General features: G+C 51.1%; 1 protein-coding gene across 1 annotated transcript; it reads left to right on the forward strand.

Annotated features, from left to right (window-relative positions):
• Positions 1-4,599: 4,599 nt before the first annotated feature.
• Positions 4,600-6,590, forward strand: CCDC185 (coiled-coil domain containing 185). Its single transcript, XM_025878050.2, has one exon. It carries the CDS (start codon positions 4,644-4,646, stop codon positions 6,444-6,446), a length of 1,803 nt encoding a protein of 600 aa, XP_025733835.1. The 5' UTR covers positions 4,600-4,643; the 3' UTR covers positions 6,447-6,590.
• The last annotated feature ends 8,708 nt before the right edge of the window (positions 6,591-15,298 follow it).

Raw genomic sequence — 15,298 nt, forward strand, 5'->3', positions numbered from 1 at the left:
GTACGGCCTGAGCCTAAGGTGTCCGTGTACTGCCCTGGATGTTCACACGAGATTTCTTTCTTTACCGTTTTGTGGGTCTGGCATTCTTAGCGCGTCCACATCTCGCGTTGGACAGAGAGCGGCTCTGTGCGGGGTTTGCAGACACTGTTACTTTGGGGCATTTGTTTTCCTGGGTGACGCAAGGAAAGACTGAGTTTCTGTGAAACTACTCCAAAGCTGCATTTGGAAAATTCGTAATTTACCCGACCCTCCAGCCATTGAGAAAAACACCTTTGACCCAAATATCATCTTCTTAGAAAAGATGATCTCAAAGCAATCCAATAGAAATACACCACAATATATATATTGCATAGAAGGGGCAGTTTTAAATTTACTAGTAGACGCATTAAAACAAGCAACGTGTGAAATTAACTTTGATAATATATTTTCTTTAGTCCATTTTGTGTTCAAAATAGCATCGCAAGTAACCAGTATAAAAAAGTGTTGAGATACTGCACATACTCTTTCACGGTCGGTTTTTGGACTGCAGTGTGCGTTCTAGAACACTTGACAGTTGGAACCACCCACAAACTAGCTCTGAGAACCAGGAGCTTTGCTGAGACGGAACTTGAAGGGGCCAGAGCCAGCTTCCCAGGAAGGGCCCAGAGCACACTCCCATTTCAGAGATTAATCTGAATCGTGTGGTCTGAGCGCATTTGCCGTATTTTCCAAAACTCCAACAAATGAAAAAAAAGAGGCCCAGATCTTTATTTGGCAGAAGGCCCAAGTTCTGGGGCCTCCAGTGAAATGCTTTGAGGATTTTTCTGCCAAATAAAAACAAGGTTGATTGTTTGCAGTATCAAGGGAATGCTTGGCAGCTTAGCATTCCCAAAACATCTCTTTCATCGGCCTAGGGAGGAGCCCATCATCTCCCCAGGGCTTCATCCAATGCCTGTCCCCACCCCATGCTGTGCTCCAAGCTCATGTTGTGGGGCTCACCTGCACCTCATCTCCAAGACTGCTGCTCCCAAGGTCACCTCCACGGAGCTGGTCACTGCTGCTCACTCCTGCCCAGGCTTCTCTGGGAGGAATCCACCCTCCGTCCCAGTCCCTCAACCTCTGACCCGGCCCCTCCCATCCCCTGGCCCGGGTCCAGGTTCACCTTTCTTCTTGCTCACCTGGATTACTGAACCGACTTCCTTGCTGGCCCCTCTCCAATCCCCGCCTTCTCCCCAGTTTGCGTCCACACTGCTGCCAGGGTGAGCTGTAAAATATAGACCCACTCGGACCACTTCTTTCGGTTTCAAGACACTTATGGACGCCTCCCTGTTGTCTACACAGTGGATTTCCAGCCCTTTCTATAAGCAGAACCCCAATTCTCCTCAATGAGGTGTTACCGAGAGCCCCAGGATATAAAACAGGTAAAGCATGAGCTGCTCTGGGGGCAGAGGGGCAGGGACAGATGCCTCCGGGCTGTCAAAGCTGCCCACCCGGCCTGGGGCCCACAGCCGCTGCCGCGATCCTAGAGCAGGGTGGAAAGCATAGAAGGTCCCCGTGGAAGCCGGGTACAGCCACACTCCTGGTGTTATTGCCTGCACATAGCCCCCTCTCCCCCCGGAACAGAACACACATGACGTTCCTGCGGCTTCGGCCCGCTGTGAACTCCCATCCGTCCCCGTCCGGTGGGATCCTGGCTGCCCCCAGCTTTCATGCCTCCCGACCAACAACCCAGATGAACTCGCCTTCTGAACTGGGCCTCCCTCCTTTAGGGATCCCGTTAAGGTCACTATTTAGTCACTTGTCACACCTGTGCCCTGGATGTGTTTCTTCAGGCAACGTGGTGCACAACGGCCCCAGATGATCTTCTAACCCCGTGTCACGATGAAGTTAAGACTGTGCCCTTTATTCAACCAGCAACAGGTGAGCGAGCCATCCTCGGCTCCACCAGGAAGTCTGAGAACATCCAAGGGGATGCAAGAGGCCAAAGCTCTCAGCTGGGAATTTGAGTCCTTGGTTCTTGGCCTGGCTCTGCTCCGAACTTGGGTCTCCCCATTCAGCCCTACACTGCTACAGTCTTACTGCTCTTGGCATAATGATAACGATAATTCTAGTGAGTGGCTAATATTTATAAGACAGCAAGCACACGCCAGGCACCGCAGTAAGCGTTTCTAATGGATTAACTCATTTTTGCTTTACAGAAAGAAGCACAGTGTTTCCTGGATGGAACTCCTGTTTTCCAGTGACATTTGGAGCTGAAAGAAACCCACGGATGCTCTCCTGCAGGGATGAAGCAGCCAGAAGTCGAGGGTGAAGCGTCCAGCTGAGGGGACTCTGTGGGTCGCAGTGCAGGCTAGGGCAGGGCTCCTGGCTCTTGGATACCTGTGTTGTGTCCCCCACAACGCTGCTTTGCGGTGATAGGAAGCAGCTGGTATTGGCCACAGCCAGATTTCCAGGCAGGGAAATTTCCAACGTACTTTCCAAAGCTTTAACAGAGAGATAGGACACTCGAGTATCAGTACGACTCAGTTCATGCCCAAATAGATTGTAACTTAAATTATTCCGTTTCAAATTGAATTTGATTTTTTTTTAAAGTCACCTCTTGGTAAAAACTGCCATCACAAAATCATTTTTCTGACGATGATGTGAGTAGCACCAACAGAAATCTCGGGTAGAGCAGCTGCTTCTCCTCCACTTGGGATGTGCTGATGGGCCCCACGCAGGCAGGAGTGGCTGCCGGACAGGGCTCGGCCATGTGGCCACAAGGGCACGGCCACCACGGCCCTCGGGCCGACACTCAGTCATCACGTTCCTAAAAGCACTCCATCTCACGCAGCTCAGGCTGCGATACCGGGTTCCTACACCGAAACACCACAGGCTGGGGCTTAAACAGTCATTGCTTGTCCCAGTTCTGGAGGCCGGGAAGGCCAACATCAAAGTGCCAGTCCATCCCGTTCCCAGGAGGGCCCGAGACGCCCGCCCCCCGCCGCCATGGCCCCACATACTCCTCTTCCTGTGCGGACACCGATGCCATTGTGGGGCCCCACCCTCCGCCTCTGACCCTGATTACCTCACAAAGGCCCACCCCCAAGTACCAACGCACGGGGTGTTAGGGCCTCCATCTATGGGGGGGCGGGGGGGGGCACAGCACATGCCCCAACCTCAAGCGCGTGTCCTGAGAGGCAACATGGCATCGTGGAAAACCTCGCCCAGGGACCAAGTGAACTTTGGGGACCTCCGTGAACCCAGCTAGGTCTTAGATTTTTCTTAAGGACATGTTATCAGTTCCTACCGGGCCTGCCTGGCCGCATTGGTGCGAAGCTCGGATGAGATGCCAGTGACTCACAGGGTGGGTCCTGCTCCATTCTCCTCTTTCAGGAGTGACCATGTTTGGAGAATATTGCCCAGAACTCCTTCTCTGTCATCATAGCCCAGACAAAGGGACACAGCCAAGACCCACAGCACAGGATAAACATGACAGAGCCTGCTTCAGAATTACCCTAATTCCTTTCTTTTCTTAAGCTGGGAAATCTGCAGAAACTTCTGTAAACCCATATATTCATTTAAGTCTTAAAATTCTTAACTGAGGCCCAGCAGGACATCAACCTAACATTTACTAATGCACTGAAGTGCTAAGCCGTTGGGGCTAACTTTATCTGACCCTCAGGACAGCTGCCCTCCTCCATGCCCCTTTTCCAGAACGTCCTAGACCACACACCACACAGGTGGAGAGTGGTGGAGGACACTCAGACTCACCTTTCCAGGATCAGATCCAGTCCTTTTTCCCGGAGCCCAGGGAGCCTCAACAAGGAAAAATAATCTCCCAAAACTGGAGAAAAAGTACTAAAAGCGATGGATGTGGGTTCAGGCGGTAATTCGCTGATGCTATTTCAGAAGTGTGCACACAACATTCATATTGTGACAAAAGCAGTAATTGCTACACGAGAGAAAAAATAGACCAGTCTTTTTCCTGTTCTAAAGTTAAAAAAGAAAAAAAAGTAAAACGTTATCGGGCTTGCTAACTTCACCGGCAAAAGAGTGGGGAAGCGGACGAATGTGCTTCGCAGCCGCTCACTTTACATACACTGAGGAGGCGCACGCAGGCACCCCCTCCCTCCCGGGGGCACCTCGACCATCCCCCGCGTTCCATTCTGGAGTGATGCCTTCACGCGAGTTCTTTTAAAAATCCTGCTACTTGGGGCGCCTGGGTGGCTCAGTCGTTAAGCATCTGCCTTCGGCTCAGGTCATGATCCCAGGGTCCTGGGATCGAGCCCCGCATCGGGCTCCCTGCTCCGCGGGAAGCCTGCTTCTCCCTCTCCCACTCCCCCTGCTGGTGTTCCCTCTCTCGCTGTGTCTCTCTCTGTCAAATAAATAAAATCTTAAAAAAAAACAAAAAAAATCCTGCTACTTGAAGGTGTACAAATGCGAGTTCAGTCCCTGCCTGAAATACTGGGGGCTCCTAATGCACCCCCGGCTTGGGGGCACCCTGACCCCTGCAGTCCTCTCCCCCTGGCCGCAGCTGCAGGGAGGCCAGTGGCGAAGGAGCATTGTGAAGTGGCCAGAACGTCACAGGCACGGACCCTGGGGTCGGGGGTCGGGGTCGGAGGGCGGGAGGGGGGCCGCAGCACCGCGGAGACGGGACCCTCGCTCACACGCCAGGCGCGAGCATGGAGGGCTTGGGCCGCTTCTCTCCGCGCTCGGTGCTGGACCCGGGCGGGAAGCGTGCGTCCGCAGCGCGGCTGCGTGGGCCCGGGGCCAGGACGGAGCCGTGCCGGGGCTCGGGGGCCGCGACCCGAGGCGAGGGGAACGAGGCCGTGGCGCCCTGCCCCTACCCGCGCTGCGCGCCCACCTCGCGGCCTTGCCGGCGCAGGTGCTCCGACTCGCCAAGGGAAAGCCAAAGCCTGACCGACGTGGCAGCGAGGCCCCCGGACGGCGCCAGGAGGCCCCGGCCCCGCGGCCGGCACCTGGAGGACGCCTGGGGCGAGCCCCGGCCCAAGCCTCAGCCCGGCAGCGGCGCGCACAGCCCCGCCTGGCGGCGGCAGCCCCAACTACAGCCCGGAGGGCCTCAGCCATGCCCTCCGGCCCAGGGAGACTCGTCCCCGCTTTACCGGGAGGGAGCGTACACCCCCCTGAGCGGGACCTTCGGGGTGGAGAGGACGCAGAGCGGAGACCAGTGGGCGGTACCGCTGTGCAGGGGTCCAGGTCACTGGTCCCAGTCCTCCGCTGTCTCGGAGAAGTCTTCCGTGCGGTCTCAAGAGTTCAGGGCGCAGTCGGCGTGCGTGTGCGCCCACCAGAGGGACGGCAGTGATCTGCTGGAGTCGTTAGCCAGCCAGCTCTCCCAGCCCTCAGTCTCCAGCAGAGAGATTCAGAGCCCGCACACCCAGATCCTCAAATGCAAGCTGGAGGAGGCGGTCATGTCCTCCAGGGACCAGAAGATCGTGGCCCTAGTGCTGACCCGGCTCAAGAAAGCCCAGAGAATGCGGGAGCTCCAGCAGCAGGCGGCCGTAGCCTGGGAGGAGCTGAAGCGCTCGGACCAGAAGGTGCAGATGACCCTGGAGAGGGAGCGCAAGCTGCTTCTGCAGGAGAGCCAGGAACAGTGGCGGCAGAAGGAGCAGCGCGTGCGGCGGCGGGACGGCCTAGCCAGGAACGCTCCCCGGTCGGAGCGCGCGCGCAGGGCGCTGCTGGAGAACCCGGAGGGAGCCCGGGCCGTGGCTGAGCCGGCGCCCGCGCCCGCGCCCCAGAGGCAGAGCCGCGAGCTGCTCCTGCAGGAGCCCGAGAGGATGGTGCAGGGCCTGCGGGGGCAGCTGCCGGAGGCCTCTCAGCGGAAGAGCCTGCACGCCATGGAGCCCCAGGAAGAGGCCCAGGAGGCCAACCTCAGCTCCCTCGTCAACTACCAGGCCCGGAAGGTCCTGCTGGACTGCCAGGCCAAGGCTGAGGAGCTCCTGAGGAAGCTGTCCCTGGAGCAGAGCTCCCAGCGGCCCCATGAGCCCGCGCAAGGCCTGATGAAGGAGCGCCCGCGAGAGCTGAGGGACAGGGCGCAGAAGCAGGGGGAGCAGGGGGAGCAGGGGCCGCAGGTGCGGCGGCGCGCGGAGGCCGCCCAGGAGCAGGCACGCCGGCACAGGCGGCTGCTGGCCCAGCTGGCCGAGCAGAGGGGACAGCAGGCCCGGAGCAGCGTCCAGAGGAACGTCAGGGACAAGGTGCCGCACATCCACGAGCTCAGCGCCCTGCGGGAGCAGAACCATCACATCCTGAAGCTGAAAGCCGAGAAGGAGGAGAAATGCCACATCGAGGGCATCAAGGAGGCCATCAGGAAAAAGGAGCAGATCTCCTGGGAGAAAGACGCCACCGTCGAGGAGTTCCAGAAGATCTCCAGGGCGTCCAGGAGAGAGCACGCGGGCGCGCTGGCCGGCAGCTTCCTGGACTTGAGGGCGCGCGAAGCCCCCCGCGGGCCGGGGCCGCAGGGCTGCTGAGAGCCGGTGGGCGGGGGGAATGCCCGGGGGCCTGCTCAGGGGCGAGGAGAGGCGGGCGACCGATGCACTCTCTAATCTGATTGTAACTGAGCACTGGGTTGGAAAAGTATATAAAATAGCTGCACTTTCCTCTCTTGAACTGGTTCATTGATTGATTCATGCGGGGAGCTGAGAGGGTGGGGTCATTTAAGAAAATGACTGGTAATCTTAGTTTCCATTTAAATAGAAAAGGTGAGCTCTTCAGTAATCTTGGAAGCACACATCAGGCTCATTGTGGAGGAACGAGAGAAAAATCTGCAGGACGGGATTCAGTTTTTTTCCTTTTCCAGAACCTACAAATTATAACTGGTACTTCAAAGGGTTGCTTTGAGGGATGATAAATAAAATAATCAATGGAAGGTGAGGTGTGAGGTACTGGTCACAAGGAATCTCCAAGGAAGAAGAGAGATTGTGTGACTGGGTGAGTGGGGGGATTTCTGTAAACAAGTGGATTTGGGAACCCTGCATACTACATCCCCTCTTGGGTGTTCCTAACGCACCTGAAAGTTTTAAAGGCTCTGAAAAGGCCTGCAGTAAAGAAATTCAAGTGTTCAACCTAGAGTTTTTCACAAACTGTGGCACTCCTCTTTCTTCGGATCACTCCATGGAATTGGTTTTCTGGGAGGTGTTTTTGGTGCTTCATCGCTTGGCCACAGCCCCGCTATCCGAGAGCTCACTGGAATCTTCTGCTCTGATTCTTTGCACACTCCGCCTCTTTGGCCAGTCCTGTCCAGTCTTTTGGAACAAAATTCAATTGGAATCTATTTCTCCTCTGTCCCTCCTGGAAGAGGTGGGGGATGTCATCTGTCTACCCATATGGTGTCTAATTGACCTCACCAGCCCTGAATGAATGACTCAGCAAGACTCAGGAACATGACATTTTCACTTTAAGGAGCCACAGGCTGAGTAGGATTTAACCCATCACATCTCAAAGCTTCTATCAAAAAATCATACAGGTTTTCTTCAAAGCCCCTAATGTAAGATTTGTCTTTAGAAAAGAGGGAAGGAATGAGCCCGATTGTCTTATTAGGATTTTTTGAAATGACATGAAAAGGAACCTGGCCAGGGATTTTGTTCAGAGTTCAGCATGAGAGTGAGTCCTAATCTCATTTTTCTTTTTATTATTTATTTATTTGAGAGAGAGCGCGTGGGAGTGGGGGAGGGGCAAGCAGACCCTCGCTGAGCGCGGATCACACGGCGGGGTTTGGCCCCACAGCCTCGAGATCATGACCTGAGCCAAAATCAAGAGTCAGTCCCTCAGCGGACTGAGCCCCCCAGGCGCCCATATTCTCATGTAGTGGGGACCAGAACTTCCTCCCTCTTTCATGTCCCTCCCCTGACCTGGGAGCCCCCAACAAAGCCTCCTCGGGCCCTCACTCCTTTGCTCAAAAAATGCTCCTACATCTTGCCTCAATTTCCAGTCTACTCTCTCCTCTTCCCCCGAGTTAATCCGCTGCTTCAGCCACACACCAGGTGCAGTCCCGGCCTTGTGGGAGAGTGCATGATATTTCAGACCTCCCAAGAATCTAACTCCTCCTCTTGATGCAGCTGATCTATGGGGAAGTAACCTTCCTGAGCCTCAGCTTACTCATCTGTAAACAGACTTAAAATTCGTACTTGGGAGGGATGAGTAAATCAGCATAAGGCTCTCGGCGCAGTGCCCAGAGCCTAATGCAGAGCCTGTCCTTAAATGTTGCGTTTTATTCTTGATGATATTTGTGAGTTCCTATCCCCCTGTCTTGACCCCCTTTCGTCAGACCCCGATAGGTGCCCCTGAGCCTCATTCCCATTCTGCTTCCTCTGTGAAATGTGGGGCACCCTGGCTGCCTGCCCTGATGTCACCCTTCCCAGACAGACTGCCTGCATGGGGCACTCAACCATTGTGCCGGCGGGGCACATCCATTTTGCGATCCAGGGTCACTGTTCGAGATTTCATACCCATGCTGGTCAATATACAGTCAAGAAAACATTCGTCAAGCAGGATGTTTTGACCCCACATCCATATCCTATGACTTTACCCCCACTAATATTCTTTGCTCTCTCCTCCAAGAAAGAAATGCATACTGTCATTCTTTTATCCAGTTGTCTGAGAATGTGACTGGAAGCAATAATCAACAGAAAATAAAACTTTGGATGAAATATACTTTCCCCTATTTCTACCTCAGAATAAATAAATGTATTTTCCCAGATACACATATCTGTGTATAAACCCTGAAAATCATCTGTGAAACAAACACGAGAAGACTCTGAACGTGGACAGAAGGCCAATGGACCACGGACTCAGGACCCGAGGAACCGTATAGAGCAAATGCTCTGGGTTTCCCTTCTACCACACACAGCCCAGACCTGGAGTGGAAGAAGCAGGTGACCCAGAAACAACAAGTCTGCTGTCTCTAGCCAAATAAGGAAAAGGGCAGCCTAGCAAGACAGAAAACTTTCAGACAGTAACTCCACTCCAGCTAAACAATGCAGCAAACCCCGTGACCCCCACCCTACCCATGCCCTCAAAGACCTCTGCTGTCATCAGGTTGAAATAAGGAGCTCCCCAGTGTCAGCGGAGACCAAATAGGGAGCTGAGACTTACCCCCACTCACCGCCACCTCCATCACCATCACCACGACCACCCGCCCCTCTGCCCACGACCTCTATGACCACCTGCCACCATGCCCACCACTACCATGACCACCCACCACCACCACCCAACCCCATGCCCACCACCACCATGGCCACCCACCACCACAACCACCACCCTCCACAACCATTGCCACCCACCCCCATGCCCACCACCACCATGAGCACCCACCACCAACTCCACCCACTACCACCACCCAACCCATCCCCATGCCCACCACCACCATGACCACCCACTGCCAAGAACCACCACCACCCACCACAACCGTCACCAACTCCACCCACTACCACCATGACCACCCACTGCAGTCATCACCGTCCACCCCCACCATGACCACCCCCGACTCCCCCACCGCCGCAGTCACCACCCCCACCCATCACCAACTCCACCTGCTACCATCCCCACCCCCAATCACCATGAACACCCACCACCACAACCATCACCACCACCATGCAGTAACAGGGTGCCCCTCCCTCTTCCTGCCAGGTGGTGTCAAAAAAGGCTAGTGGACAGTGAGAAGTTTCATCACCATCCAGCAGCCAGGGAGTATCCATGAGGCCCAAGGGGAGTGAGTAGTCCCACCTCCACTCAGCACTGATGAGGAACCCCACATGCACTGCAGGTGACAATGGAGCCTGGGTGGGACACTGGACTTCTCCCTCCACTGGGCAGTAATGAGGCCTCAACCTCCTTCCTTCCAGAACAGTGAGAGGGGAAACCAGATAAAACAGAAGGTTTAAATAAGGGCTAGTCTTAGGAAACTCAAAATGACCAGGTTTCAATTGAAAATCACTCGTCATACCAATAACCAAGAATATCTCAAATTGAATGAAAAAGACAACATGAGGATAACAAGTGGGAGGAATACTAAAGATTCTACAGCAGACACAATAAAACGCTTCCGTAAGCAATTATGAACAATTGAGACAAATGAAACAAACAAACAACAACAAAAAAACCACCTGAGTCTTGGCAAATAGAAAGTCTCAGCAAAGAAATAAAAAGTATAATCACCAAATGGAAAGTTTACAACTGGAAGACACAATAACAAAAATAAAAAGCCCAGGGGATGGGCTTCACAGCAGAAAGGAACAACAAAAACCACCCAATCTGAGAAACAGAAAATTTGCCGAAGGGGGGGAAAAAAAGAAGCCTTGTGGACCTGTGGGCCTATAACCAAAGATCTAGCGTTCAGGGCGGGAAGGGAGGAGAAAACCGGCAGGGCTGAAGAGGTACTTGAGGCAATAATGGTGGAAAAATTGACAAACTTGGTCAACGAACTACCCTTACATATTCCAGACATTGTGTGAACCCCCAAAAAAGGGCAAACCCCCAGAAATGCATAAAGACACATCATAGTCAAATTTCTAAAACTGAAGAGAAGAAAATAATTCTTTTCTTTAAAGATATAATTTATTTATTTGAGAGAGAGAGAGCAAGAGCAGGGGGAGGGGCAGAGGCAGAGGGAGAAGCAGAGTCCCCGCTGAGCAGAGAGCCGGATTCAGGGCTCGATCCCAGGACCCTGGGATCATGACGTGAGCCTAAGGCAGACGCTTAACCCACTGGGCCACCCAGGTGCCCCCGAAAGAAAAAATATTGATCAAAAGAATGAGAAAACAAGCCCCAGACTAGAAGAAAGTATTTGCAAAACAGTGGCTATATTTTAATATAAGAGGAAATCTCAAATTAGTCATCTAAGCTCCCACCTCAAGAACCTAGAAAAAAGCAAAGTACACCCAAAGCAAGAATAAAATAACAAAAGAGCAGAAATCAAACTAAAAACAAAAACAAAGACTGAGTTCTTTGAAAAGTTGGATGAAATGGACAAACAAACAAACAAAAACGGGAAGACATAGACTCCAACATCATAAATGAAACCTCGATATCTCTGTGGACCCTAAAGACGTTGGAACAGTAATAACAGGGACAGCTGCACACACATAAATTTGAGAACTTAGACAAATGGACCAAGTCCTCCAAAAACACAAACTACCACAACTCCCCCAATACAAAATAGATCACTTAAACAGTCCATACTGCAAATGAAATTAAATCCATCATTTAAAAACCCTCCCCCCAAATTTCCAGGCCCAGATGATTTCACTCAAGAATTTCACCCATATTTGGGGCGCCCAAGTGGCTCAGGTGAGGTGAGCATCTGACTCTTGGTTTCGGCTCAGGTCATGGTCTTGGGGTCGTGGGGCCGAGCCTGGGTAAGCTCTGTGCTCAGCACAGAGTCTGCTTGCCCCTCTCCTTATGACCTATCCACCCCCCCACTCTCTGTCTTTCTGAAATTAATTAATTAAATAAAATCTTAAAAAAAAATAAAGAATTTCACAAACACTTAGAGAACTGACACCAACTCTGCACAACCTCATCCAGACAATAAAAGAGGAAGGACCCCTTCCTGGTTTGTGTCTGGAAGCTAGTGGTATCATGATACCCAACCAGACAAGAACAGAATGAAGCAAACCAAAGACCACACACTGGTGTCCCTTATGAATGTAGACATCAAAGTCCCTCACAAAACATTAGCAAATCACATTCAACAGTATCTAAAAAGAATCATACGCCACAACGACGTGGGATTTATTCCAAGAATTCAAGGCTGATTCATTCTTTAAAAATCAGTCACCATACCAATAACTCACATATTAACAGGCTGAAGAAGTAAATCACAGGAACATATCAACAGATACGGAAAAAACACTTGACAAAATTCAACACCCATTCATGGGTAATTCTTTCAGAAAAATAAAAGGAACCTCCTCCACTCAGTAAAGAGCATCTACAAAAAATATACAGCAAGCGTTACACCCAATAGTGAGGGAAGAATGCTGTGTCCCAGGATCAGGAGCAAGGACGGATGTCTATTCTCACGGCTCTTGACCTTCGGCTGGGGGGTGGGGGGAGGAAATCAGAGGTGAGATTAGAACAGAGGAGATAACACTACCCTTGTCTGCAGATGACAGGGAGATCTGTGTGAAAACCCTGAGGAACGGGCACAAATCTTCTCATAATTGGGTTCAACAAGGTCGCGGAATAGAAGATCAACATACAAAAATCAATGTCTTTCTATATACTATCAGCGAACACACGGTCACTGAAATAAAAAAAAAATACGATACCATTCACAGTTGCCTAAAAAAGTACTTAGATGTAAATCTAACAAGACATGTGTAAGACTCGTCGGCTGAAAACCACAAAATGTGGATGAAAGAAATCAAAGACTGACATAAACAGGGGGCCATACTGTCCGTGGACCAGAAGACCCAGCCGAATAAAGATGTCAATTCTCCCCAAGCTCACGGACAGTTTTATTGTGGTTCCCTCCAAAATCCAGGTGGGTTTGTTTGTAGTTATGGACAAGGCTAGTCTCAAATGTGCACATAAGAGCTAAAACAATTTCAAAACAGGGAAATGCTGTGAGAGCAATCGGTCTACCCAACTTCATGGCTTAGGACGTAGCTGCCGGAATCAGGACCGCGTGATACGGTTGAGGGGATAGATGCATACCGCGGTGGAACAGAGTAGGGACACCGGAAACAGCCCCACACAAATACGTCTAATTATGATTTTTGACACAGGCGCAAAAGCGATTCAGTGGAGGAAGACAGCCAATTCAACATAACGTTTCTGGAACAAGTGGGTATCCACAGGCAGAGAGACAGACAGGGAGAGACAGACAGACAGAGAAGACCTTCAGCCCAAGGGTCACTTTTTATACAAAAAGTACCTCAAAATGGATCATAGACTTGAATGTAAATTGTAATACTGTAAAATGTTTTAGGGAGAAACAGGAGACAATCTTCAGGATCTAAGGTTAAGCAGAGTTACTAGCCTTAACACCAAAAGCACCATCCACAGAAGAAAAACATACATTGGGCCTCATCAGAATTAAAAGCTTTGTCGTGCGAAAGAGTCTGTTAAGAATGAAATGACCATTGAAACCACAACGGGATATCACTGTTCACCTATCAGAGAGGTCAACGTAAGAGACAGGGAACCCATGAAACGCGGAGACACCACATCCCTCAGAGGCTGTGCGGGATTGTCGTGGAACTGCCTCTCTGGAAACCAGTTTGGCAGTTTCTTCAACACTAGAGATGTAACTACTGCATGACCCGGTGACGGCGTTCCTGGCATCTATCCTGGAGAAATGAAGACTTACGTTCATACGGAGACCTATTCCTGCATGTTCCTAACAGCTTGGTTCACACTGGCCCCAAACCAGGTTAACCCGGATGTCCTTCGACATCTCAGAGTGTAAACAAACCTCCCCACCACAGACACCACTCAGCAGTGGAAAGGAACCGACTATGGACACACACGACAACTCAGACGAATCTCCAGAGAATTGCGCTGAGGGAAGGGTACGCAGATAGTGTGTGACTGCACTTCTAGAACGTGATGGAAAGAACAGGACTGCAGACAGGGAGGGCAGAGTAGAGCTGTCAGGGTCCAGACAGAGCACGGCGCGTGTGTCCCTGAAGGCAGCCCGAGGGGCCCTTCTGTGATGAAAATGTGCTGCATCTGGACCGGCTCGGTGTCAGTGACCTGGGCGCCGGGGGGAGAGGGAACATTATACCATAGTTTACAAGACGTCATCGTCAGGAAACCCTGGGTAAAGGGACCCAGGGTCTCTCTGTATGCATTCTTAAAACCGACCGTGAAACTACAATGATCTCGAAAGGTTCCTCAAAGCAAAATAAAACTCACATTGTTTATCGCTGGAAAAAAATAGCATTTTTGTTGGTGACAATGAGAACTTCAAAAATTGACCCCAGGATAACAAGATTTGGTAGAAATTTTTAACACAAGGTAAGCTCAACAGTGGCTCACACTGCAAACAGGAACAGTTGTTATCGACTAAAATTAAATGATAGAACCAGATTTTCTTTAGGATGCTTAGATCTGTAGAATTTGCAGAGATGGAACCTGGCAGAAATATTCCCAGAAGAGAAAGCTCACATAGCAGAGGCTCTCATTGGTCACACTTGGTATCGTCAAAAACACACCAAAAAATAAATGCAGTTAATCTCAATGCAAAGAATGTCTTAAAACTGAAAACAAAATACAAAAATGTGGAAGCAATGACCGTACCGTTTAGAAAACTGACCACAGAATTTAATTGGCTTAAAGGAGTTTGGGTTGGAAAGTTCTCTCAGTGAAAACAGACTAGCTGGTATTCTGACTTCTGCAGTGTCCATGAACAGTGGCTCTCGGCTTACCATGGTTCCACAGGAGTTTTCCGATCTACGATGGTGAGAAAGCAAAACGCATTTAGTAGAAACCATACTTCGAATCTTGAATTTTGATCTTTGCCTGGGTTAGCGGTGGGCAGTACGATTCCCCCAAGATGCTGCGCAGCAAACGTGAGTCACAGGATCGCAAGGCTCAGCAACCGATTCACCGACAGCCATTCTGTCTTCACTGCCAGTACGCTATATTCAATGAATTACACAACACATTTGAACCTTAAATTCAACATTTATTATCAAATAGGCTTTGTATTAGATGACTTTGCCCACCTGTAGGCCAACCTAAGTGTTCCGAACATGTTTAAGGTAGGGGAGGCGACCCTCGGACGTTCGGTAGGTTAGGTGTGTTACACGCATTTTCGACTTACGGTATTTTCAGCAGGTGATGGGTTTGTGGGAATGTAACCCTATTGTAAGTCAAGGAAGATCTGCACCTTATCAGATCAAAACTGGGACCAAAACATCTTATCTTCTGGTAGCCAAATCTTTTTTTTTTTAAGATTTTATTTATTTATTTGAGAGAGAGAGACACAGCAAGAGAGGGAACACAAGCAGGGGGAGTGGGAGAGGGAGAAGCAAGCTTCCCGCCAAGCAGGGAGCCCGATGCGGGGTTCGATCCCAGGACCCTGGGATCATGACCTGAGCCAAAGGCAGACGCTTAACGACTGAGCCCCCCAGGCGCCCCTCTAGTAGCCAAATCTTATCGAATGCTTACTTTGAGCCAGGCACCGGATGCACACTAGACTTTTAAATTCAATTATCTTCTTTAACTGTATAACCTCTGTGGCATAAGTCCTACGGTATTTCACAGATGAGCACCCGAGGCGTAGTGAGGATGAGCAGGATCTCTGAGGGGCTCCTGCTGTGGGTAGCAGTGCTGGATTTGCACCCAGTTCTTTGTGGCTCACCTGCTGTTTGCA

The sequence above is a fragment of the Callorhinus ursinus genome, unplaced genomic scaffold (genome assembly GCF_003265705.2).
Source record: "Callorhinus ursinus isolate GAN/ISIS: 27379988/994484 unplaced genomic scaffold, GSC_fseal_2.0 scaffold13, whole genome shotgun sequence".
Classification (NCBI taxonomy): Eukaryota; Metazoa; Chordata; class Mammalia; order Carnivora; family Otariidae; genus Callorhinus; species Callorhinus ursinus.

Coding starts and splice junctions, on each gene's coding strand:
- CCDC185 (XM_025878050.2), top strand. CDS start 4,644: ATGGAGGGCTTGGGCCGCTTCTCTCCGCGCTCGGTGCTGGACCCGGGC.